We start from the raw sequence: 27,337 nt of genomic DNA on the forward strand, positions 1-27,337 counted from the left end.
AATTCTCCCCAACACCTTTAGATTTCTATTAAGGTTTAAATATATCTTTTCTTGGGTGTACTACAGTTCCCAAGAATAGGAGTGACATTGCCTTTACTTCTCTTTGTAGCCCCAGCACACCCCATCTTATGTGGAGTGCTGCGGGGGGTGGGGGGGCTTACTTAATAGCCCCTTTTTCCTACTTGCTCATGTAAACATTTTTATGTTACCCTCACTACTTTAAATGGCTGGTGGCAGCGGTATAATTTTCCTTCCATTGTGCTTTTCTACCGCAGGCTGAATCCTCAGCTGCAGTATAGCTCCCATGTGTGACCATTTTGTCAAAAAGTCCCGTTTTCTGTTTTCACCATTTTCTGTTTGTGAGGGGTTTTACTCTGCACGCCCAACAAGGTTTGAGCCCTTTGCTAGTTTGGCCTTTGGAGGGCTTCAGCACTGAAACCCGCCTCTGGCTCCAGTGTGTCTGCAGGGCAGGAAGTGAGTGAGGTGCCCGTATCTCCCCTGTCCTTTGTCTCCAAGGAAACCTGAATGCACCCAGCCATAATTGGCTGGCTGGCCTTGCCAGAAAGCCACCCTGATGCGAGTGTGACAACTAGGCTGCGCATGAATGGGAGAAACCTGCTTAAAAAGGCAAGGGTTTTAGGACTGAAGACCGTCAACCTCTAGAAAGGACATACCGATGAAACTTTAAACAAAGCTTTCTGCATCCTCCTGGACTGTTGAACTGCCCAGTGAAGCCCTGGTGCTGTGCTGAAACATTTTTCTGATCGACAAGAGAAGCTCCGGAAGGGATGACTTCTTCCCTTGGGTTAGTGGGACCAACTAACCCAGAAATTAAATTTGATGGAAGACCTTCCCAACTGGCTGTACTTCTTTGCTGCTGCAGCAACCAAGTGCCAGGGGTCGAAAAATCTGTGCAACGTTTGTAAGCCGGCCAAAAGCTCCAGGAGTCTCCCCAGGAGGGTGAGTCAATCCAGAGTGCAGGACTCAAGGAGTGAAAGAAGCCCAGCGAGTGTCCCAGATCCGCGGTGGTGCCATTTACCGAGCGCTGAAACCATGAAGTGCTGTCGATACGAAAAGAGCCTGTAGCTGCCGCCGACCATGGAATTGCTGCCGCAGACTCCTGATGAGTCCCAGATGTCCTCCCTCTTGCCCCCTCGACTGAGACCCGGGATCTGCATCACTGCAACCAACTGGACCCTCTTTATACCTTAAGATACTGTTCTGACTTGGGATACTTACCTCAGTGTCTGTAGCTTGCTCTTCTCAGTTGAGACTTGCAGTAGCCGCTTTTTCTAGAGTTGATCTCAGCTCTAACTTTCACAAGTGCAACAGCTTGTGACCCTACAGTGATTTTTCTTCAACAAACTCTCGACCTTTGTGCAAGACCTTTACTATCCAAGAAGTGCCTGAGCTCCATAGACTTTGCTCCAACTGACTGACTGTCCTGGCTTCCTGCACACTCTTCTATTCCATTTGACTTTGATTCTTACTGTCCCCGATAGGTGATACATTGGTTTGAATTAATATTGCTGGGAAAGGTTTTTAATCTAGACTTCAATGGAAGATTTAAAGTGCTCACATGCTCCGAGAACCTGTTTAACCCTTTTCTTTCATTTAACCTTTCCTTTTTACAAACCTCAGAATTTATAAAGTGCACAAGTGATGCATGAATGCCATTACTGTCCTAGTTAGTGAAGTCACCTCAAGGTGTAGGAAGTGTGTATGAAGCATCTCTAAAGATTTTTTACCTGCTTTGTGTTGATTCTGAGAACATAGTTTAAAGTGTGTTTGATTACTACATATATCGCCCATTGTAAAGAATGCTTATTTAAAACAGACTTAAATAATTATTTTAACTAGAAACATTGAGTGCAAGTGTTATTTGGATACTTGTATTGGTGGATTTCATTGCTACAGCACTACAGCCCACATTTACCCCTCGAGATAGGTCTGGCTTCTCAGTCACTACCAAGTTTAGTACAGACCTATACCAATAGATGGGTTACCGATTACCAAGAGGACATGAGTTGTGTAGTCTCCCACAGGGTTACTACATCAGTTCTTACCTAACAGAGGGGACTTCAGGGATTCGAATCGGGGCTCTGGCGATCCAGCAGGAGTACACCAAAGTTTCACTGAGGTTTGGCCTTTGGAACACCATGCACTGCACTCAGAAGCTCGAGATCCCAGGATGTTGGTGGTTTGCAGCCCCGAAGGTCACAGCACGTCGTGGGATGGCTCAAAATGCAGGTCTTCCTGAGACTGGTGTATCTCACCAGCCTCTGGGTAGGAGTCGCATTCGATGCCCGCAGGTCGATTGGCAGGAAGGATTGCATCAGGCTCTGGTTACAGAGCAGGCTCTCCGTTTGCAGGAAATCGCTAGACGTCTTTTCTTCATCTTTCTCTTCGGGTTCAACTCCAGTGCCCGACTTGTCAGCAGCTTTCAGGATCAGAGGATTTATAAGGAACTACAGCACAACTCACAACTTCTGCAAACGCACCCTGCAGTTTACAGAAAGGGGCGGTCTGGCTGTCCAATCAGGAAAGCCAGCCCATTGGGAACTGTTTCCTTTCTGGCAAGGTGAAAGACAAATGGCTGCAGAGTTTTGGACTCTTCCTTCACTTCCTGTCTTCTCGAACACACTGGAGCCTGCTGGAAAATACAAAGGATTCCCGCTGGAGACCAAACTTCCACGGAGGTAGTTCCCACCTAGAATGACAGGGTAAGACCTCAAACAACAAGCAAAAGAGAAATGGCGAAAAAAAGAAGGAGCCCACCATTCTAGCAGAATGGTGGCTTTTCTGTGCATTACCAAGGTTGATTGAACAGCCTGCGACTAATGAGACTAAAAGGTCACTAAGGTAAAACACTGCCACAGCCATTCAAGTAAGCTTGGAATTATAACACAAATGTTACAGGTAAGTGTGAAAGGGGATACATTGCATCTCCCCAGCACTCCACATAAGGTGGGGTATGCTGACCCACTAAAATGAATGTAATGGGGGATGCAAATCCCCTTTTCCCCTTGGGAACAGTGTTTCACCGAAGTACATTAAAGAAATTAAAAAGGGAAGCCAAAGAGAGGCAACACAGCCCAAGACAAAAGGTTTTAGGAAACTAACTCCAATCACACACTATGGAGACATAAAAAGGTCCAAAGTTGAGTGGGGGGGGGGGGGGGGTGAAGAGATTCCCCTTCACCTAGGGACAAGGGAAAATAATCAAGTCCGAGCAAGTAGTTATGCAATTGACACAGAACAGGAAGATTTATCAAAAACATGAAAATCTTGCCTAACAATCTGTCCAACAGGCCAACAAGTCAGATTCTAGAAATAGATCTTAAGTAAGAGCTTGGTCTAACATTTGGCTGGAACCCTGTCTACCCATTAAGATGGATGGTTTCACACCTCTCAGGACTGAAAAATACTACTTAACATTGGTTTTGCAAAAAGTATATGCAGTACTTTACATGTGTTTAACTACATAAGAAGGAGTCTTTGGGGTTATTGACTGACTCACCGGGGAAAAATAAGGTTAAATTAGTAAAGATAGAAAAAAAATAACTACTCGCAGTCTGATTTTCAATAGAACACCATCCGGTCTTGGTTGTGCCATTTCAGATACGCAACAATATCCAGGACAGGATACAAAATTCATCCACTATTGCAAAAAGATGCATAGTTAGGCTTGCAAACTCAATCTGTGGGACAGTGCCTTTGCGGTCACTATGCTGGAAACCCAAAACAGCACTAATGTTCAGAGAAGGGCACAGAGCTACCCAACATAATACAGCATACAGCAGAGTGACATGGTGAGTCAGTTACAGCACTGGAACGAGGATTTGAAATTGCTGGGAGCCAATTAGCTCTCGGTTATAGCATATGAGAGCCTTGTTGGCTTGACAGCTACCAGGAGCTACGTTTTGCTGTCCAAGCCAACTTGTGCTATGAAAACATATCTTTGAGGCATTAAAATGGTGCATTTGGGAATGATTACCAATGAGCATTAGGCCACATCTACAAGGCAATAAAGGCGTAATTGGTCATAAATAATTGGTAAAGTAATAGCTTAGAGTAGCTATACAACATCTGGTTCCCCAGAGGTAGCTCCTGCTTACTGGGTGATAGTGAATATCCAGAAGCTGCTTTCAGCTCCTGTTAGTCAGATCCTTACTGCGATCCCTGTGGAACACATGTCTGGCTCTATGGGAATCACCTGCCAATCATAATAGGCATTTTTATTTTTGGTTTTCATCAACTCCTTTGCCCAGATGTTGCTCTGAAAAGGCAAAGCATGTCCGAGAAAAAAATAAGCTTCCTGTGCCTGGTCCAACTTTTTCACAATACAAACCTGCTTGGTAGATATAGATCATGCTCAAATGCTTATCTTGAAGCGGTCAACCAATGGATAAATTGTCACAGTTGATTTAAATAACCAAGCCAACAACTTTGCATTTTAGTTCATCGGATACATTGGACACCCTAAACACAAACTGGCATCGCCCAGGATGTCACAACGCCTATAATCACAGACCCAAATACTTTTGAACACTTTTCCGCTGTGAAGGGCTTACAACATACCTACTTATTGACTGCCAGTCTCATTGTGCTATTCGATTATCTACTCTCCACAGAACTAAATAATTGACCGTTAAATAAAACACGTGTGCTGGCAGAAACAGATTGGACACAGGTGCTGAGAAGGCCAGAGAACTATAGAACTCATCCATACATTAAACCAAGAGGCTTCAGGCAGAACCTGCCAACAGAGCTTTCAAACATGCGCATGATGAAAAATATCCTCCAACAGGGCTCCCAAACCATGCACAAACGGAAATATCTCAAGTAGATCTCTGTAACCATGCAAATGGAAATAACTTAAATAGCACCAAGACAGCATAAGGGGGGAAATGTAATTGTGATAATGCCTTTTAGTGCCTGCAGACCAAGAGTCAATGCCCTGGTAGCCCCCACGGACATTCTTCAATTCAGGCTGTGATAACGTTGCCTATATGTGGTGTAATAAAAGTTGGAACCAAGTGTGGCTGACTGTCTTACTGCTTCCCTTCGATCACATTAAAAGGATCCCATTAGAAAAAAAAAAACTATCCTTACTTGCTACGCAGCTCCACAACCGAATAGTCGGTAAAAGGGGTTGCGAGCAGGGAGGGGCAGGTGCTCTTACCGTGTGTGCTGCTGGAGGTGCGAGAGTTGACGGAAAGATTTCTGACAGTAGTTACAGCTGTAGGGCTTGGCGCCAGAGTGGATGCGCACATGCTGAGCCAGGTAGGAGCCGTTGGCGAAGGTCTTGGAGCAGTGCGGGCACTTGTGAGGCTTCGTCTGCGGGTGCACCTTGGTGTGGATCCTGCCGGAAGGATAGAGTTTCGACAGGTTTCTCTGTCGCCCGAAAAGGCGCGCGCTACGAGACGGTCACGGCAGGCAGGGGAGGACTTTCTCATGGCCAGCATTCACTCACTCCAGGTGCCCTAGGAATAGTCCCTCCAGACAGTGTCCTCTAGTTGAGCATACCGCTGAGGCTGCATGACTGTACCAGAGTGATCCCTTCCTAGGTGCACAAGCGCAGTGTAAAGCCTGTTCTATACCAACACCATTACCTGGTGGATCAATGGCTCACAAAACCCAGGCAGCCAATGAAAAGGTGGACAGGTAAGAAAACCAAGGCAATGACATATGGAAGGTGCTAGTGTGTCGTGCAGGACAGGTTGACAGTAGCATGATTATAAAGTCAGGGGTTAAAGAAGGCTCAATCTAGTGAGTGTATGGCTTTACAGACAAATTAAATTCTGAAATGAAATTACACACAGACCAAAACATCATTTAGGTCTATTGAAGGGGAACATTAAGGGCAATATGTGATGACCACAATGGGGCAGCCATGAAAACAAAATGGGTACACATGAAACAAACCGTACGGGAAGCATTGTTATAAACAATCTATACCATGGACATAGTGACCACAGGACCGGTCTGTCAAAGTCTTAACAAAACTACAGAAACTTATAAAAGCCTGTCCATTTTCCTGAACTGAATTCTGCAAACAGAGCAAACCTGTTCGGCATGAATCTTCCATGTTGTGAAAACAAATATCGGGGTGAGATTTTCAAATATTAAAAAATGGTACCCACTTAATACTGTTCTACGAGCCCATAAGACATGCATTACTCACTGTAATCATATTTCTGGTGCTTGTATCTGCTTAAGTTCACATGCTGTGCATATAGTCGGACATTTAGTGGTAAACAATTTTTTTTTTTTTTTTTTAATTGAAAAGGGACGTCAACATGGGTTTGCCTAACATGCAACATGTAGTGTATCCAAAATTCTTTCACACGTCACGGTTTCCCCTCCCCCGCCCCTCCTGGTGGTTTTTGTTCTGCCACGAGGGAGCCTGAGAGAACACATGAAACAATACAACTCCAGAAAGGGAGGCAGGGTGGGCGCATGTAAATCTAAGCACCAGATTAACAAGTTACTTACCAACTGATAACATTCTTTCGACTGGACGTTCCTCCAACGTATTCCTCATCTTGGATGTATTCCATCCAGCTTCACCTGCTTTGGAAAAAATGGTCCCTCGGCGGAGGGTGCCGTGCATCGATGTCGAGGTCCCGCAAAGGCCTCTGTCGAGGGTGACGTCATCGGGTATACAAGTAGCATGCGCGGCACCCGTTGGCCTCAGTTCTGTTTTTCCCCTCTTGCTTTGTTGTATGTATAGTGCAGGTAGCCCGGTGTCAGTGAAGTGGCAATAACCCGGAAAATCTACAGAGGGGTAGGATGGGAGGGCGATGAATACGTTGGAGGAACAGCCAGTCGAAAGAACGTTACCAGTTGGTAAGTAACTTGTTCTTCGAATGAATTGTGTCCTCCAACTTATTCCTCATATTAGATAGACTCCCAAAGCAGTGTAGAAAATTCTCTGGAGGAGGGAGTAGATTTTTAATATTATATGGCCGAATAAAGCACTGCTTTACCAAAAGCAAGCTCTTTAGACTGGGAAGCATCCAGACTATAGAATTTAGATAACGTGTGCAGCGATGACCAAGTTGCTGCTTCACAAATAGATTTTATGGGAACACCTCTTTGAAGGGCTGTGGAAGAGGCTATGCCTCTGGTAGAATGGGCCCTTAAGCCTTCTGGTGGGTCTTTGCCCGCCAATCTGTAGCATTCTGAAATGCAAAGCACAAACCAATGTGATCTGGTTTGTTTTGAAACCGATTGACCCAATTTCCTTTCGGAGTAGCCAATGAAAAGTTGATTATCTACTCTAAGCTTGGAAACCCTAAAAATGTAAAAGCTTAGCGCTCTTCTCGGATCCAGTCTATGTAATCTTTCCTCCTCCTTACTGGGATGAGGTGGAGGATAGAATGCGGGCAGCATCATTTTCTGATTTAAATGGAAATCAGACACAACTTTAGGCAAGAACGAGGGTTTAACCCTCAATACCACTGTGTCCCTGGAACACAGTATAGGGTGGCCCGGAAGACAGTGCCTGCAATTCGCTCACTCTTCTTGCAGATGTTAAAGCAATCAGGAAAGCGGTTTTCAATGTTAACAACCTTAATGGACAAGTGTGCAAGGGTTCAAAGGGGGCACACATTAAAAAATTTAAAACCAGGTTAAGGTCCCAAACTGGGACTTGGAAAGGATAAGGAGGGAACACATTAGTGAGTGCCTTTAAGAATTGTGTTATCAAAAGTAATTTTAAAGGTAGGAACATTCTTCTGAAGAGTGCTTGAAAATGGAAAGCGCTGCAAGATAACCTTTAATAGTACCAACATTTAGGCCTCTATGTGCCAGGTACTTGAGAAAGGACAAGACTTCCGTTATAGAACATAGAAAAGGATCAACATTCTTTTCTCTACACCAGCTGCACAACTTTTTCCAACGGCAGCGGCATAGAGATTTTGTTGCTGGCCTTCTTGCCGAAAGCAACATCTTCATGACATCATCTGGGAGGTCCCAATCCTTGTATCTCAGCCTTTCAGATACCAAGCATGAAGGTTGAGAGTCTTGACCTCTGGATGGAAAACCTGGCCCTCCGTTTGTGAGAGAAGGTCCTCTCTCTGAGGAAGACGCAACGGAGGACAGATGGACATATCTAAAAGGTCCGGGTACCACGTTCTCCTGGCCCAATCCGGTGCAATTAGGATCATGCGGTTTCCGAACCGTCTCAAACTCCTGATGTATTTCCGGACCTCGGCAGCGCCGGAAGGCGTCAGCCGACCCGCCTACAAAGGCACCCTAACAAGGCACAGGCCTGTCTGTGCCACACACCATCGCTCCGGAGATACTTGGGTGGGCAGAAGCCCAGCCCGCATCGTCCTTCATTGCAGAAGGAAATCGCCTCCCTGTCAGCACTGTATGTGCAATTGGGTAAGACACTCTAAAAGTGCACCTGGCACTCTCTCACTGTGTCCCCACAGCCTGATGTAAGATTTGGCCTCACTGGGCACCTAATTCAGCTTTTTTACCTCCAACTTCATCCCGCATTTGTGCCTTACACACGAGGAGCCGTCGGAAAATGGCGGCCGACTCCTTTGTGTACATCGTCGCCTAGCAACAGATGCAATCCAGCCCAGCTGCTCATTAGACTCGGGACTGTATTTGCGTACCGCAGCAGCACCGGAAGGAGTCAGCCGGCCCGCCTACAAAGGCACCCTAACAAGGAACAGGCCTGTCTGTGCCTGTCCGTGACTAGACGGGACACCAGACACCCACGGACCGCTCCTATTCCTACTTTGCATGCTGCTGAACCGTCCTAACACCAAGCCTCCAGAGGACATTGTGCAATTTACACCTGAACCATTACATCGAGTCATAATAACAATCTACTGTTGTGCACATCATGTGGGTAAGCTGCCTTCACTAGCCTCACTGAAAACATCTCATCCCCACCTTTCTATGAATAACATAGTACCCTGTAATGTTCATGCTTATACTGCATTGCACTTTGTTCTGTGTATGCCAATGTTTCCCTAGCCGCATGTCGCCTTTGTACCATCTGTATAGTCACCCCGCCTGACATATTCCTAGCTTTTAAACATTTTGTACAAAAGTAGAAGACTCGATGTCCCAGACTCCCTCCACTACTGATTAGTGCTAGCCACCTATCTGCGACTTTCCACAGCCTTGCAACTGTATTAGCAGTTATTACGTATGCCTAGCCGCAGGGCAAGCCAGTCTATTATTTGCCCTCATTGAACTAACCTAACAAAACTATTCAGACCTTCAAGTTACACTTAAAGTGACACTTAACCTTAAGTTGCCTGACTCTCATATTAACATGTACCCTCATTATGGACTATAACTGAGTCACATTAGTATTGAGTCATTATTGCCCTCCGTCGCAGCTACCGTCTCTGCCGCTTCATGTAGCCTTACCTGTTTTTTACCTAACCAACTATGCACTGGCTCATCCACTTGGTAGGATCTCTTCTGTCTATTGTAACGTCAGAAATCAATGATACTGTGCTCGTCCATGCATGATCACATACTGAAACCCTATCCGGTAATAACTACTTTGTTTACTCCCCTTCTTCCCCACCTGTTCTCCCCAGATGTACCTTACACGGCCTTGTATCGCATAGCCCCGACTCCAAGCACATCATGCACAGCGTTAACCCATACTTGGACTCACCTGCACTCTGGCATGAACATTTTGCACCCAAACCTACATCTAACCAGCCCTGCTCAATCAACCTTAGAAACTACATGCTTGGCTCCAGAAGCACCAAAAAAACCTGCCACCCCATCGTCACTGAATCAATAACCTCACCACCGATTGTCACCCCCATTGACACCAACACCCCTTGCAAAAACGCATCACCTACCCAGACCTAGCATCCTAGCAGGAAAAGCCACTGCGCTTAAAGGGGCGCTGGTCAACGCGAGATCACTCCCAGCTCATGCCCTTGATATTGCTGACTTTATCACTAACGAGGACCTAGACTTCCTTGCTGTTAGAGAAACCTGGCTCCACGCAGCCTCAGCACCTTCCCTTGCCCTGGCTATACCAGACAACTATTCCATTATTAGAAGCGACAGAGACCCTAACCAGTCTAAAGGCGGAGGAGTAGCCTTCCTCTCCAAACAGCCAGCGTTCCTCAGCAGAATTACTATTAGTTAAACTAGTATTAACGCCTAACCAAACTGCCATAGTGCATCTAATTTACCGACAGCCTGGCCCCACCTCATCCTTCATTGAGGATATATCGACCCTCCTCACCGTCAACACCAAGCCCAACTCTAAACTAATACTTCTAGGGGGCCTTAACCTTGGATTCCAAGACCCCAAAGACACCAAAGCCCTTGAACTGGCTATTTCACTATCTGACCTAGGATTTATCCATCACATACATGAAACAACACATTCCAAAAGGGAGAACCCTTGACTGGCTTGCTGACTAATTGCAGTATCAACTTGACAGCGGTTATCCCCTGCATTTGGTCAGACCATCAATCAAAGCCACCTCACCAAATATCAAACCTAGCATTGCACGCTCCACTCAAACCTGTAATAAGAAGGACGTTACCAAGGAGAAACTAGTATATGCTCATCCTCCCCCTTCTTAATAAAGCGGCTACCTACTGTTCTGATCCTACAGTCCTGGTTGATACTTACAACCAAACCATTTTAAAAGCGTTAAATCATATGCTCCACTAAAATCACGCAAATCTAAACAGCGTGCCCAATTCACTCTTGGTTTACACCCAAGCTGAGAAATCTGTGCAAAGCCAAAAGAAGGGCAGAATCGCTATGGAAAAGCCATCCTACAGATTTAAATACAAACTCGCTAATCCTGGCATCAGTCAACTATAAGGAAGCTATCAATGCAGCAAAAAAAGACCCCTACAACAAACCGATTCTTCAGGCAGAATCCAATACCAAAGAGCTCTGAGATCCTTAAAGAACTTGAATCCCCTATTACCCCTACAGAGAAATGCGACATCAACGTTGCCTGGTGCTCTAGCATACAAAAAGCACTTATGGACAAAATCGCTACCTTAAAAATTTAAATCAACAAAAAATGTAGTCGGATGACAGACCCCCCCTCTCGCCTTTACCCACCCTTAGCCCGCCAGCACCTATGCATGCCTGTAAACCGTTCTGCTTCCCGCCCTTAAATACTTGGGAAGTAGACAATATCATAAAGAAATTAAAAAACTTTCAACTGTCAAGGAGACTCTTGTCCAGCACCTATCATCAAGGAAGCTGCACATGACTTAGCCCCCTTCATCACCTCCTTCATCAATGCCTCTTTTAAAACCGGTACTGTACCTGACAATCTCAAGGATGTTTGGGTCATCCCCCTCGTAAAAAAACCTACACTAGACCCCAACAACCCGTCCAACTATAGACCAATCACCACAGTACCTTTCCTCCTGAAAATCTTAGACCGAGCAGCCTATTTACAAATTCAGGACTACCTTGAGGTTAATAAACTGCTTGGCCTTCAACAATCAGGCTTCCGCCCGAAAGATGGCACCGAGACAGCCCTCCTAGATCTTAAAACACAAATTCAGGACATCAAAGACAAAAGGCAAGTTCTCTCCTACTATTACTTGACCTGTCCGCAGTGTTCGACTTGGTCGATCATCAAATTCTCTGTCACCACCTTAAAACTGCGGCCCACTTCTCAGATGAGGCTTCATCTTGGATCAAATCGTTCCTTGCTAACAGATCCATGCGTGTTTTCTCTCCGACTGCATCAGATGAACCCTCACCTGTCACTTGCAGGGTTCCGCAAGGGTCCTATGTGTCTCCCACATTATATAATGTGTTTACCAAACCATTATTCGATATCCTTGACTATTTGGGTGTTACCTACACCAACTATGCGGATGACACCCAGATACTCATTCCTATCACAGGGGACTAACCCACTGACCTCAAGGCTCTTAATGAGGTCTATTCAGTCATCCAGGTCTGGATGGCATGTCACAGATTGTGTTTAAATGATAAGACCGAGTTACTCATCCTAGGCTCCCAGACACGTCTTACCAAACTGGATCCTGCCTTCAAAGCCTTTATCATCGATAGCAACGTTATCAAGGTCTCCAACAATACCAAAACTTTAGGTTTTCATTTAGACTACCCTTTCTCTTACTAAACAAATCAATTCAGTGGTCTCTGCCTCATCATACACTTGCAAACGTGTAACAGCCTGTAGACTCTTCATCTCCACTCCCAACCGCATCATTCTGGCCAGAAGCCTTGTAATGGCCAAAATTGACTATTGCAATGCACTCTCTCGGAACTAGCCAAAAGAACTTAAATAAGCTACAAGTAACAAAGTAATGCTATTAGAGCGGCCCTTAATATCCTTAGGAATATGCATATGTCCGACACCAGACAGAATCTCCATTGGCTACCTGTGGCTAGCAGAACATCGCTCAAAGCCCTTGCAGAACCCAACAAGCCCCCGAATACCTGTCCAACCGATTTACTGCCCATACAGCCTTACGCCCTCTCAGATCTGCACAAGCACACTCACCATACCCAGATTCAAAGCTCAAAACGCTGGGGGCTCTAGCTTCCCTGTACTCGCCTCCCAACTCTGGAATACACTCCCTAATTCACTCAGATCCAAACCCCGTTTCAACACCTTTAAGAAATCGGCCAAACTTTGGCTCAAAGAGCAAGACCAAACCAATACTTTCTAGCCAGGCCCTTCTGACTAGATGCACAAAAGATAGTCGCCACTATCTAGACCCTACTTTGTAGACCTTCCTTCCATGTGTCCATTTTTCCTGCTTCCATTCCTAATGCTCCACACTCATGTGTATGTTGTACCCCAAGCTTTCTACTTGGAGGTTGTTTCATGTAACCTTGTAAGATATGTGCCCAGATGCCCCTGGGCCTGGTGCGCTATACAAATAAAATAAATACAAATGTCCTGAGGAATGACGGAAATCTGAGGGAATGTGTATAATAGTGGGAAGTTCCACTCCACCACGAATGAGTCCCCTAGGGCTCCTCTCGGGGGAAATTCCCTTGAGCAATACTTTTCGCACTTCCGGTTGATTCCGGTCGCAAACAGGTCTACTTTCGGGGTTCCCCCAAAGGGCGAAGAGCTCTTGAAGGACTTCCTGAGCCAGTTCCCACTCGTGGGACACCGTGCTCTGCCTGCTCAGAGCGTCCGCTGTCATATTCTCCTCCCTGGCTAGATGAACTGCCGTTAAGGAGATTCCTTCTTGAATTGCCCAATACCAGAGCCGCATTGCCTCTGTGCAGGGAGGCAATGACCCTACACCACCTCTTTTGTTTAGATAATGCATGGCCACTGTGTTATCTGTCATTATCAGGATATTTTTTCCTCTGACAGATGGCAGAAAAGCCTTCAGCGCTAGTCTGATTGCTCTCAGCTCTAAAAGGTTGATGTGTAGTTTGGACTCCCATGGAGACCAATGACCACGGATTGTCGGATCGTTGGCATGAGCTCCCCAACCCATGAGTGAAGCGTCCGTCACTACTGTAATCTCCGGCCATGGTTGCCAAAAATGTTCTCCTTTTAGGATGTGCTCTGTGCAAGTCCACCACAGAAGATACTGCCGAACCTTGTTCGGAATCTGAAGATCTGTCATTTGACCTGACAACTGGGACCATTGAGTTTTTAGAGCCCATTGGTGCCTCCGGCACTAGGAAGATGCAGGATGCCACAAGGCCGAGCAATCTTAAATCGTAGGCCTGGAGACTTTGGGCATTTTGGAATTTGGAAACCATCTGAAGAATGTCTTGAGCCCTCGACTTGGGAGACTAGCTCTTTCCCAAGGATGTGTCTAATAATTGAGGGAGAAGCCCAGTCTGTGGAGGAAGTGGCAGGTGACTTTCAGATGATCGAAGGCTTGTTCGGCAGAACGTGCCCTGATCAACCAATCGTCTAGGTAGGGGTAAATGTGAAACACTCCCTCTCCTGAGTTGCGCTGCCACCACCACCATTAATTTGGTTAAGACCCTCAGGGCGGAGGTCAACCCGAATGGCAGGACTCGAAACTGATAGTGTGAGTCACCAACTACGAACCTCAGGTATTTTCTGTGCTTGAATTGGCACATGAAAATAAGCATCCTGGAGGTCCAATGACGCCAACCAATTCTGAAGTTGAAGTTCCTGAAGGATCTGAGAAAGAGTGACCATCTTGAACTTGTCCTTCCTGAGGAGCTTGTTCAAGCCTCTTAAGTCCAAGATGGGTCTCAGTCCTCCGTTCTTTTTGGGAATCAAAAATAATGGGGAGTGCCATCCCTTGTTCCTCTCCGCTACAGGTACTGGTTCTATAGCACCTTTCTCCAGCAGGGTTAAGACTTCCTGCAGTAGGAGCGGGTCTGGAAACTTCAAAGAGCGTCTACCTGGTGGATTGCTTTGAGGTTGTAATAGAAAAGGAAGGCAGTAAGCTTGGGCTATTATTTCTAGAGCCCAAACATCTGAAGTAATGGCTCACCATTCTTGCAGATGCTGCGACAGCCTGCCTCCCACAGGTGTCTTGTGATGCAAGTCCTCAAAGTGGTTTTGTGGCGGTTGCTGCGGCCGCTGATGGTAAAGAGGCTGCAGATGGGGCTGGTTTAGCACGTTTTCATCGTCCACCACGAGTGGCCTTTTTCTGGCCTCTGACTGGCCATTCCTCTAGCCTTTCTATATGAATAGTAACGATAGGATCGTCCCCTCCAAAATTGTCCTGATGCACAAAAAGGCTGAGGTTGCCCAATAGCAGCTCCTAAAGACTTGGCATCCGCTTTGGAAGTCTGCAATCTCTCAAGGCTCTCGTCAGCCTCGTTGCCAAAAAGGTGAGACCAGTCAAAGGGCATGTTCAGAAGACTGTTTTGCACGTCTGGTGCGAAACCAGACTTCCGTAACCACACAAATCTGCGCATTACTGTGCTAGTGCCCATGGACCTGCTCAAGCCATCTGCAGTGTCCAATCCAGACTGAAGGGATTCCTGCATGGCCTCCTTTCCATCTTTAACAATGGCTAGGAACACTTCCCTTTCATCCCCTTCTGGTATGTGCTTCGCCGCCATTGCAATGCACTCCCACAGAGTGTACGAAAATGTTGCCAAGGCACATGTGGAGGTGGCCGATTTTAATGCCATACACCCAGCTGAAAATACCTTGCATGCCCAACCATCCACACGCTCGTCATCCCTATCCAGAGGGATAGAAGGGTACGCCACCTTACTTGAAGCTGTGGCTGCCTAGATCACCCGACTCTTGGGAGTAGGGTGCTTAGACAGGTAGCCAGGGTCGCTACTGGAAGGGCGGTATTTTGAAGTAAGGGACTTTTTCACCGGAGAAGGAGAGTCCGGGGTCTCCCGATTTTTAGCCACCTTATTTTGTAAGGCTACATGGAAGGGTAAGATTGGATCTTCGGTGGGACTATGATCCAATATATGGGTCAGATCATCCTGAATGAACTGAGTCGGGGGTCTAGCCCATCCTAAATATTCGACAACTTTTGTCATTAGTTGACGGTATGAGGGGCTACCATGTTCCCCCTGGTTCTGGCCTGCCAAAATCTGTTTCAGGTTGCATTATGCAAGGTTTCCACCAGATCCCTCATCCTGCTTTCCTCATAAATCAGGCATTCTGGGACATTTGGGGTGCCATATTCCAGTCCAAAAGGAACATTCTCCTCATCAGACCTCTCCTGTTCTTCAAAAATTTAAGTTAAGGATTAGAAAAATTCTTTCCTTGGAAGAGGCTTAATAACCTTTTCTGGGAGAGGTGTATCAGTGGAACCTAAAGTTATTACAGCCTTTGCAGCCTTCTCTTTTGCTGTTATTTTGACAGCTTCTGGCTGAGTTGGCGCCTTTGGAATTATTGGCGCCGAGGGCTTCGGGGTCGACAAAGGCGTCGACAAAATAGTGGTGGTCGACAGAGCTGGCTTCGAGGGCGTCGAAGCGCTCTTCGAAGACTTACCCTTCAAGGTGTGTCGGGTTCCAGACGGCGTCTGTGACCTCGAACGATCGACTGGACCAGTCTTTTTCGCTCGGCGTCCTGGAGGGTTCCCAATCCTTTCTCCTTAGATCACCCGGCCTCAAGGGCGCGCGAGTGTCGGAACGGTAACGCTCCCTGCCAGCTTCCGAAGAAGGCGCGGACCGAGGCTTAGCCTTTTCAAACACCTCCATAATTTTTATACTGAATGCTTCCCATTTTCGGAGGAAGAATTTTTTTGTGGGGCATTTCATTCTTTTTGGGGATTCGTCCGAGGACAAGGTGGAAGGGGACCGGTGGCATGTTTTTTGGACTTTTTCGTCAAAGACGAAGAGTGGTGTGAACCACTTCACGACCTAGACTGATGCTTTCGCTGTTAGGCAGAAACCTGTGCAGTTCCCTCTGGGACCACTGCAAAAGATTTAGGACTACAGGTGTTTGGCAGTAAACCCACTTGGTAGCAGTCTGTACCACACAGATTCACTTGGTAGCTGTGGCTGAGCAGTCAGACCTCCCTCAAGAAGAGTTAGGCAGTATACAGAGTATTCACAATAGGTCAAGAGAACACAGTAGAATAAGTAACACCGACCAGGGCTTGGTGTAAAAGAGATATAATTATTTATTTAAAACCACATCTAGAAAAACACACAGGCACTAATAGTAAGCAATTCAAAAACACGGTCACTAAAAGATAGCCACTCCCTTAAAAGAATTAGACAAGTCTTAAGTAAAGCTCCACCTTTTTTCAGACAGCGGTGAGTGCTTAACGTAGAAGGCACTCTAATAGTTTGTTTTAAAAAGGGAGAGAATAGCAGAGAACAAGTTGAAACAGATTCCAACACTTACCAGAACATGACAAGAGAGAAAGGCAAAGTAAAACCGTGAAGTAGAGTTCAAGAGGCCGGACCCACTTTCAGAGGATCCAAACAAAATGTGTCCAAGGTCACACAGTTGCAGTGCACGAAAGTCTTGTAAAGGTTCAAAAAGGAGTTGGACCAACGAAAGGGACCAGTTAGAGGGTCAAGGCGGCCAGCCAAGTCGAGAAGGTTAAGGGGTTATTACCTTGTAGCAATCTTTAGAAAGGGAGGCCTGGCGGACACGGTACCTTAAAGTGGTGAGAACGCTCCAGTGGGGGCAGTTGTTCCCGGCAGCGGATGCAAGTCGGTGCTTCGTCCGGAGGAAGAGAGGATCTCGTCGTGGAGGAAGACAGGAGTCCGTTGCACTGCCAGGGAAGAAACCAGCCGCGGAGTTTCTCAGGTACAAGGAGCGGTCCTTTGATTCGCGGTTCAGTGGTAAGTGGCTATCCGGCCGCCGGGGTGCTTGGCACGGGCAGTTCGACCACAAACCGGGCTGGGGTGCGAAGAAGGAAAGGTAAACTGGTTGTGCCCACCAGTCAGGGGAAGAAGCCTCTCCAGCCGGGAGATCTTCTCTGTTGTCGGGAAGTGCAAGTCGGTTCTGCAGGGCTCCACCGGTGGTGTCGTCGTGGTAGGTCGGCTCAGCTTCTCCCTCGTCGGATTCTCAGGTCCTGTGGCGACTTCTGAAGTTCCAGTCCCCAAAGCCCTGCTTTTATGCAGAAAACCCTCCATTCACTCAGCCTAGCTGTCACTCAAACATGCTAAGTGGTTGGGCCAATCACACAAGAGTGCGACTTGAGTTAGCAAGGTAACTCAGTCCAGGGTGCCTAAACCCCCTCCCCACACCCCCTATGGTACCCAGACAGAGTGGCACCAGTTTTGGAGGCTTCTGTGGAGAAGCCCGCCAAAAAGTGGAACAAAGGGCTCAACTTGGGTTGGAGTCACAGAAGAGAACAAACGCCATTTTAGAATCGAGTCTTGGCAAAAAATACCAACCGGAGAATTAATATTAATTAAATAAACCGGCGGTATGTTCGAGGCTATGAGAATTACATTATTAAAGTTGGTAGCCTCGAACAATGGGAAAATCCCATAGGAAAATATTTGCGGTCGAATATAAAAAGTAGTTTCCACTGCCACCAGCCAAAACTCGATCAGGGGGGACGGAGACGTGCCCCCTCGACTAACAGACCCCGGGGCAATAGAATTGCCCTGACCAGTACGTCCACAATATGATGGTTTGTACTAGTTTGTTAAAAATTTGGGACTAGTAAAGTCAATGGCGACTTTACATGCCCTGGGAGACAGTAGTCAGTCCCAGGGTATGGAGTCTATGGTGGGGTGCTGTGTAACACACATAGAAAAAACACATGAGACCATATGGAGTAAAGGACCCCATAGGCCATAAAACACATTACCAGTCAAAGAAATACCATTAGTCATGTCCAAGAGTGGGAGAAAAAGAGTCTCACTCTTGGCAGGAGGAAAAAAACAAACTCCAGAAATCCAGCAAAGCTGCTGGGGGACTCACTAGGTTAGGAAATTCAGCCTAAAGAGAGAATTCTCCCTAACATTCGCCTTTCGCATGGAGGAGATTTCTCCTCACGGGACCTCGATTCGACACTAGAGGCTTTTCGGTCGGGTTTTCAACCTACCTGCAGTTTTCCCTTCCTCTCTTGCAAGGCCTTCCCCGTCATTGCCTGACACTTAGTACAGACATGTCGTGGCCTTCACCGAGACACCACAGACCTTCTCGGTGCGGGTCTGTGATGGACATTCTAGAACCGCAGGATTTATACCTTTTGAATCCCGAACGCGGGCCGTAGTCAGGGGTCGATGACGAGTACATATCGAATATCTTTCAGTAAACAGCGTCCCAGAACTACGCGAGGCACGCAGAGTCTCCGAAGCAACACGAACTGCGGAGAAACGGAAATGAGGCCAATGAGCGCCGTGCGTGCTACTTGTATACCCGATGACGTCACTCTTGACGGAAGCCCTTCGAGGGATCTCAAGTCGACATCGACGCACGGCGCCCTCTGCCGAGGGAAACATTTTTTCCGAAGCAGCTGAAGCTGGATGGAATACATCTAAGATGAGGAATACATTGGTGGACAATCCATTCGAAGAGCAAGTTACTTACCAACTAGTAACGTTCTTTCGTCTGGATGGTCCTCCAACGTATTCCACATCTTGGACATTTAAGGTCCAAGATGTGGAATACGTTGGAAGACAATCTATTCGAAATACAATTACGGTGAGTAATGTGTGTCTTTTGTTGCTTGTGAAGCTGCTTAGACTCACATACAGTGCGTATACTAGCGAGCAGTACCAGGAGATTATGGTAGGATGAGTGAAGGAACAGTAGCAAAGAGGTGTTTTAGCACCACCTGCGAATCAGTTTTTGTGTTTCTAAGCAGTAATGGTGAGTGAAAGTGTGAACGGTAATCCAGGTAGCCGCTTTGCAAAAAGAATCAAGAGGAACATTAGCAATAAAAGGTACAGTAGCTCCTGAGCCTCGCGTAGAGTGTGCTTTAGGCATAAAGGGTAAATCTCTTATCAAGAGAGTAACATAACTGGATGTTAGGCAAGATTGTATGCAGAACCCTTTGGGTGCACTACAACAACCCTGACCTCCCGGAAATAGGAACCCAACCTTTGGTAGAAGTATGTACTACACAGGTTAGTAGCGTGTTCACCAGCCAGGCTCATCTCAAGGAGGGGTCAATGTCGGCTGTAGTCGAGTTACAGAAGTTTTCTTGAATAAACAATTATTAATTTGTCAGTTAGAATAAGCCTTCTTCAGAAGGGAGCAATATAAAGAACATAAATTACACTCCAAAAATGCACACCCTTAGTTTTCTAAATCAGCAAATACCCATTTGGGATGACACAGGCACTACCTACACCCTCAGGTGACTTCAATAGCTGGGGTGCTGTTGGCATTAATATATCACATTAATATATCACTGGTGAGTTCAAAATAAAACAAGTATTCACACAGGTATCCTTAAGATGGCAAGTACTTTCAAAAGAACCCCCCCCCCAATGTAAAGTCAGTTAACCCTTTCCTCGAAGGAAGGCAAAACACATAAGCAGAAGAGAGAAGACTCATTGAGGGAGCCAGGCAAGCTAATGTTAAGTCAGCAAAAGCCAGGGTAAACTGAAGCACTTCTTGCAGGTAAGTATAAAGTCTTTTCCAATGCTTAAAAATTCTTGGTAGAATATAAGAAATCAAAATAAGGCCACAAGCTGATTAGGCGTGAGATAAAGAAGCTGACAGCAACTCTACAAATTCAATCCAGTAACAAGTGACTACACAACAAGAGGTAAGATCTTAGACTTTACAGTACCATTAGGTTGAAGGATAAGTGCAGCGGATGGCTTCTGTTCCTGTGCAGCTCTGCAGATCTCACTTGTCCTGGGCCTCAGTCGTGGGGACAAGAGGGAGGACTTCTGGAGACTCCTGCACTGCAATAGGATAGTCACCGCTCGCAACCGGCAATCTTCAAACAAGCAGTACTTCGGTGTTCCAGCTCCTCGCGACTAGCGCAAATTGCAACACCGTGGTTCCTGGCTGTCGAGATGGGCTATCCTTGCATCTGGGGTCCCACACTCTGTTGAGGGGGCTCAGGCTCGGTCAGTACTGCTCCCTGGGAGTCCGGAGGATCTTCCTGGAGCTCTTAGCCAGCTTAAAAGCAACGCACACAAACTGGTGTTCCTCTCCCTGGCTATTTGGTTTCCAGCAGCAACTCTGGAAATGTAACCAGCTCCGAGAGGATGTCCAGGTGGATCACTTTGGCGTTGATTGGTCCCACCAACACAAAGGGAGAAGTCGTCCTTGCAGGGGGGGCTTCTCTGTCGATACAAATTTGGAGTTTTCAGCACAGCAGCAGGGCTTCACCGGGCAAACCAACGGTCCAGGAGTTGCAGCAGACGTCCTCTTCCAGCTCTTCGGTTCTTTCGTCCCAGTGGTCGACTTTGCTTTCCAGTCCAAGAGAGTCTCGTTTTAAACAGATTTCTCCCTTTAATTCCAGCCTAGCTGCCACTCACCCAGCAGGGGGCCAATCCCTGCCGGACAGTCAGCCAGCCAATCACGCCAGAGTGCGTTTGGGTCCCCTAGGAGGCTAAGCACCAGGAGTTTCTGGCGCCTCCCTCACTTCCTGCCCCCGCCAGACACCCTGGAGCCAGAGGCGGGCTTCACTCATGAATCCCGCCAAAGGCAAAATGAACAAAGGGACCAAACCTGGTTTGGCGTGCAGAGTTAATCACAAGAAGGACCTTTCCACAAAGAAATGGTGAAAAATGAAGACTGGACCATTTTGACAAAAATGGCACCCGTGGGTGCTTTACTGCAGCTGCGAACGCAGTCCACGGTAAATACACACCACAATAGTTAAAAGTAAACCACTGCCACCGGCCATTCAGTGTGGAAAGGGTAACAAAATGTTACTTGAGAAACTAGACAAAGGGGATACTAAGTAACCCCTCGAGCCCCCTATTGTAAGAGGGTGTGTGCTGGGCCTAGGAAGTTACAAATGTAAGTAAAGTCAATTTCACTTTATTGCTCTGCGAAACAGTAGTTTATCCCAGAGAAGATATTTAAACCTTTGGGAAATCTGAAAGACTTCCCTTTGTCAATGCACTGAAGGTGCTGTGTGACACAATGTAAAAAATGCCTACTGAGTTTGTCAGAGTTCACAACCAAAAGAAACAGATTTCAAAATCACATTAAAATACATGAGAGAGTGGGGGAAAAGGGTCTCTCACTCTCCAGGTTAAAAAAAAAATCAAGTCCTCCAAATACAGCAAAGTTGCTGAGGGTCTCTACAGTCGAGGGAATTAGCACATTTCTGAGAATTCTCCTTCAACAATCCACCTAGAGAATTCCAATGTAAAGACAGGTTCCACTTCCCTACCAGCGGCAGAGACAAATAATTGGTCCGTCTTCCTTAGTGGTGTAGTCTCAACGTAATATACCACGGTCCTCCTAATATCTAGTGTATGGAGGCTTCTTAGCTGAGATGACATGCATTACTCACTGTAATAGCATTTCTGATGGATTCTGAAAGAAAGTTGGATGGATTGGTTCACAAGGAACTTAGAAATGAATTTAGGTGCAAAGGGTGGGTGTGTTTGCAGTACCGCTTTGTCTTTATGAATGGGAACAAAAGAGTCTTTAACTGAGAGGGCCTGCAGTACACCAACTCTCCTGATAGAGGTAATATCCACCAAAAAGGCAGTTTTAAATGAGACGACCTCAAGACTAGCCTTAAGCATCGGCTCAAAAGGAGGTCCCATTAATTTTCTAAGAATATTCAAGTCCCATCTGGGAGATGGGTTAGAACTAGTAGAGTGAATTCTTTGTACCCCTTCCATGAATGCTTTAACCACTGGGCTCTTCCAACAGGCAACCTTGCTCAGAGATTGGGTGTACGCAGGGAGGGCAGCAAATCTGACCGTTAGTGAATTGAAAACAAGTCCTGAATCTAAGATGTGTTGGATAAAAGGACTATATGTTTAGGTGTACAGTCAATAGAGTTGAGCTTTTTAGTATTGCACTAGATGGCAAACCGTTACCATTTATTGGAGTAGCAATGTCCGTTTGGTTTCCATGCTTCTCCAAGAATGTCCATACATCTTTGAGGTAGCTGAAGGTGCCCAAGCTCCGACTTCAAGAGCCAAGCTGCTAAGTTGAGCATTTGAGTACACGGGTGTAGTGTTTTCCGTTGCTCTTTTGACAGCATGTTGTATGGACAAGGTAGTGTACTGGATGGGGATAGTGACATTCTCATGAGATGAGAAACATGGCTGTTAAACCCCATATGGTGCCACTAGGATCAGTGTGACTTGTTCGTGGTGCATCTTGTGAACTATCCTATTGAGTAGGGGAACTGGGCAAAAAACTAGCAAATCTCCCTGACCATGTTATTCCGAGACCGTTCCCTTCAGACTTTCTCTGTGGGTACCTGGAGGCATAATCTGGGCAGTGTGCGTTCTCCAGCATTGCCAACAGGTCGATGTTTGAATGACCCCAGTCTGCAAAGACATTGTGTAAAATGTGTTCTTGCAAACGCCACTCGCGCTCTACGGGTAGTTGCAAGTCTCTGCCGAGTAAGTCTGCCATAAGATTGTGTTCCCCTGGCACATGCTGTGACCGTAGGAACATGTAGTGCTTGAGGATCCATTTCCAAGTATTCCAAAGCTTCTGCCTCTCCCCTGCTGATCTGTTTTCTCTCTCATGCACTGTGCACCTGACCACCCCTCTGTCCTTCGGGCCCAGGTACCTGCTCAACCTGCCACCCTTGTGCACTGCCCCCCCCCACCCCTGGGCCACCCCTTACACTGGGGTCTGCATCTATACTCCTACAGTTCCCCCACCCACTTTTCTTCTGCACTTATCAGATATACCCAGTTTAACCTAGCACTTACTGGCTGCATTGTTTATCGCCTTATATATTTATTTATTTTACTGATTTATTCTGTCTCCTCTCTTCCGCACTTTCCACCCTCCCCTTCCATGCACTTTCCACCTTTTCCCATGCATTTGCGTGTTCTTCACGTCACTGTGCCTAGTAAAATCGTTTTTTTGCTCTCCCGGTTCCCCTCCCTTTGCATGGTCGTGCTCTGAAACACTTTGTATGAGAGCAATATAAATAAAAAATCTTTTCATTTAACAGTTTGGACAGCCCTGGAGAGCGAGTGCCCCCGTTTGTTCAGGTAATACATAACCGTAGTGCTGTTGCCAACGACCAGAATGGTGTTCCCTTGTAGTTGCTTTGAACACAGCAAGTAGTTCCAATAGATATGTTTGGTCGCTACTGATTGAGACCACATGCCGTGCGCAGTCAGTTCTAGGAGGTGTGCTCCCCATCCTAACAGGGATGAGTGTCTTGAGAGTGGCCACTACTGCGGGGTGGTGAAGGGTTTCCCTTTCAGAAGGTCCTCCTTCGACCACTAGTGAAGAGACTGAACGAGGGCTGTTACACAACCACTAAACTGTCCCAGTGACCGCTTGCCTGACACCATTGGTTCAAGAGCCACTCCTGCATAGGATGCATGGGCAGACATGCATGTGGAACTAGCTAGATGCATGATGCCATTATCCCCAACTGCCACATAGCTTTCTGTATGGTTAGCAGGATACTTGCTACATACAGAGGGATCTAGAACAGCATGTTAACCCCCTTTGGAGGGGAAGACTAGTCAGTCTTTTGTTCGAAAAAGGGTTCCAAAGAACTGTTTGACGTGGCTTGGGACCAGACTGGTCTCTGAAATTGAGAACCCCAGGCTGAATAAGAGTGCAGTCCTTTGTGTGTTTTGTAGACACGCTTGGTACGAGTCTCCAATTAGGAGCCAGTCGAGAAACGGGTAACACTGAAATGGACCGTCTGAGCAGCAGGTGAGCTGCTGCCACTGCTAGTACCTTTGAAAACACCCTCAGAGCTGAGGCAATGCCGGAGGGGATTAACAAACTGACAGTGTTCTCCATCTTGAAACGAAGGTACTTTCTGTGCACTAGCAATATGCAAGTATGCATTTTTCATATCCAAGTTGGCCATGTTGCAGAGTTGTCATCCTGACCGTTTGAGGTTTGACATACTGGATGCAGATCTAAAACAGGGCACATGGTTACATCCTTAAATACCCTTGTCAGCTTCAGCCCGATGCCCAGGTTTTGCAGTTTTGAGCACCTCTCTGGTCGGTGACTAATGCAGGTGCAAGGTCTTCTGGTTGAAAAAGTCAAATGGACTCCATCTCTATACAGGGCCCCTTGCACGACAGGACTTGATGCAGGCAAGTAGTTTCAGACGACAGCCACTGAAGCAAGGATTCACTTGCTGCGCTCAGACCTCACATCACCTATCTCGGGTCCCCTTGATGCTAGGACCACGAAACTTCACGCAGGCGAGTCTTATAGCACAAGCTGAGGATCCCTTAAGTTCCAGGCCTCAACTCGTAACGACAACGACTGCAGCACGGTAGCCCAAACTGAGCTGGTCAGCCACTGCGGGATCCAGGTAAACTTCCAAAGGCTCTTTGTAGGACTCCGAGTGGACGTTTAGAATAGATGTTCCCTCCACTCCATGGGTTGCAGCTCCTTCGCAGGACTGCTGGAGTTCTTCCACAAGACAGGGCTCTACACCAGGAGAGCAGCCGAAGTTGGTCGCCAGGCCTTCTTCCAATGGATCTCCGGTCTTCTTGTGGGTCTTGCTGCTGGACAGGATTCTTGGATCCTTGCAGGATCTCTCTAGAGTGGGTGCAGGGGTGTGACACACACACGGGAAGTCCATATAAGAAGGTTCCTGGCCTCACAGGCCAAGAAGAAGGGTTCAAAATAAGATGGCCAAGGGTCAAATGCCAAACCATGTGGCACGGCCACGTTTGGACACTAGTCACAGTTAGCAGCTAAACGCGGGAAACTACGCAAGGTTAAAACAATATACACCAAAAGTAACTGCTACCACCAGCTTGTCCCTTTAGCACACCTAAAGTAACCAAACATCCTTTGACTGTTAGTCTAGGGCAAAACAAAAAGTGTACCACATTGGTAACTTTATTATTGTACAATGCAGTACAAAGTGCTAACAAGTTACCAAAACAGCAACAAACTAAAAAGACTGAGGGAAACAATGTCTCCCAGTACTGACAGCCTGAAGGACATGTCGGTTTCCCCCCCATGACAAATAAGCAAAAGCCAGTGGAGTAAGCGTAAGGCTTCACTGCACAAAGAGCAGGTCAGAATCAACAATAAAAGCTAAATGTTTGTGGGTGCATAGAAATGGTAGGAAAGGTGCTGTAAAGAGAAATCTTTGCTAACAGTGATCACAACCAGGGAGTTTGGAACAGCACTTCCTGATGTATAAAGGATGCGAGGGTACGTGGCGAAACATTTTCTCAATTCTGGTTGACGGCCCAAGTGAGTGAGGGCACAAGGAGGGGGCAAGGCATTTAACAGCTTAGAAGCGGGACGGCCTGGCTGATGGGCACCACCTTTTTGAGGATATCCTCAACGAAAACAGTCCGGCACGGTCTCCTGTGCCACAACCTTAAAGTGGTCCGCAGCCTTCCTGAGGAGGGGGGGGGGGTGTTCAACATTTGATTGTCAATTGGTGAAGCCTCCCGGGCTTAGACAGGACGAGAATCCAGGAATACACTGTCCAGTTCGGCCTTATCTGCAGGGGTAGTGGGCCAAGTACCCTGGTAAACAGCGAGGGTGCAGGGTTCATGGTATTGAGAAACCGGGTACTGAGGGACTATCCTGATCCGGGACATAATAGATCTCATCATCTGGGTCATACTGATACTCCTGGAAGATATCCTTAGCAGGATCATGAAAAAGTCATCTAGGTGGAGAGGAAAAGTGAGCCCCAGGAGAGCGAGGCCTTTGGGACAAAGGTGTAGTCATACATGAGCCGTGGCTTTTTAAGAACCTCAAGTTTGTATGAAAATGTGATATTGAATTTTCCATACAGACCTCATCCATACAGAGAAAGAGGATCCTCAAGGGGCAGGAAAGGTGGATTAGACTTCTTGTTGCAGGGCCTGTGACAGAGGTGCAGAGGCTGGAGAACAGCCCCCAGTTAAAGGGGAGGTCTTGGGTAAGAGCCACCAAAAGGGCCTTGGAAAGCTTCTCTTGAAGTATGGGAAGCATTTTAGCAAGGGAGGTGCATTTCAGCGCGTCTTTCGACACCAAAGGAATGTGCGGTGAAGTTTCAGAAGCTGCGCTCGGTAAGGTCAAAGCCTTAGGACCTAGTGCCTGCTGCGATGGCAGGGGCGCAGCGGGTCCTGAACCACGAGTTTCAGTAGGCCCTGCCGAAACCGTAGACGGTACTACAGGCGCGGATGGCTTCTTTGACGTATCCGTTGATGAAAGCCAAGGGGGTTGAGGCAGTAATGGAAGGATGTGTGCCTTTGTCTCCAGGGTAAGAAGACCCCCCATCGTACTGCAGGAGGGATCCTCATCAGTGACTGGCACACAGCAATCGGTAGACTACTCGGTCTATGGGCTCCGAATCGGAGCAGGGGCTGCTCATTGGCTCCTCGTCCGAAGCCACGGAGGGAGAGTGACTCTCTGCCTACATGGCATAAGCCGCCCACCGTTTGGAGCACCTTCCCTTAAGGGTCTTAGGCCGAAAGAGCTTACAAAGGTTACACTCCTTGAGAGTGTTCTTCCACAGGAATTTGACGTTACGCGGCAGGCAACATTTTCAGGGAGTACGCTACATAATGGAGGGAAAAAGCTGCCAGACGGAAAGAGGAAGAGCAGGATGGCTAAGGAAAAGGAATTCTCAAATAACAGTCAGTAGAAAAACATGTCCCCATGCTCCCTACTGTAAGGCCGGGCCTGAGGGCCAAGACAGAGGAAAACGGCGACCGAGTTGCCAGAGGTGCAGAATTGGCAAACTGGATCAGCCATCAAGATGGTCAGTCATCGAGGACGTCCAACTAATTGTGTGCCACAGAGTAACTAGCAATATCAACTGGATGGACAAGCTCCGCATTGAAGGACCGACCAGAAAGGCAGAAAAGGTC

At 47.0% G+C, this 27,337-nt stretch overlaps 1 protein-coding gene across 5 annotated transcripts in view; it reads right to left on the reverse strand.

Moving 5' to 3' along the window:
- ZNF384 (zinc finger protein 384) overlaps positions 1-27,337 on the reverse strand; it is a 386,393-nt gene that overhangs the window by 203,075 nt on the left and 155,981 nt on the right. For 3 of the 5 annotated variants that reach the window (XM_069650656.1, XM_069650659.1, XM_069650657.1), the window contains one exon: positions 5,186-5,365. The exons of the other annotated variants lie outside the window; for them this stretch is intronic. In XM_069650656.1, the coding sequence (XP_069506757.1) occupies positions 5,186-5,365 (180 nt within the window). The remainder of the gene's footprint in view (positions 1-5,185; positions 5,366-27,337) is intronic. 5 annotated transcript variants of the gene reach the window in all.

This window comes from Ambystoma mexicanum, chromosome 3p (assembly GCF_040938575.1).
Source record: "Ambystoma mexicanum isolate Mex_15411 chromosome 3p, UKY_AmexF1_1, whole genome shotgun sequence".
In the NCBI taxonomy this organism is placed as follows: domain Eukaryota; kingdom Metazoa; phylum Chordata; class Amphibia; order Caudata; family Ambystomatidae; genus Ambystoma; species Ambystoma mexicanum.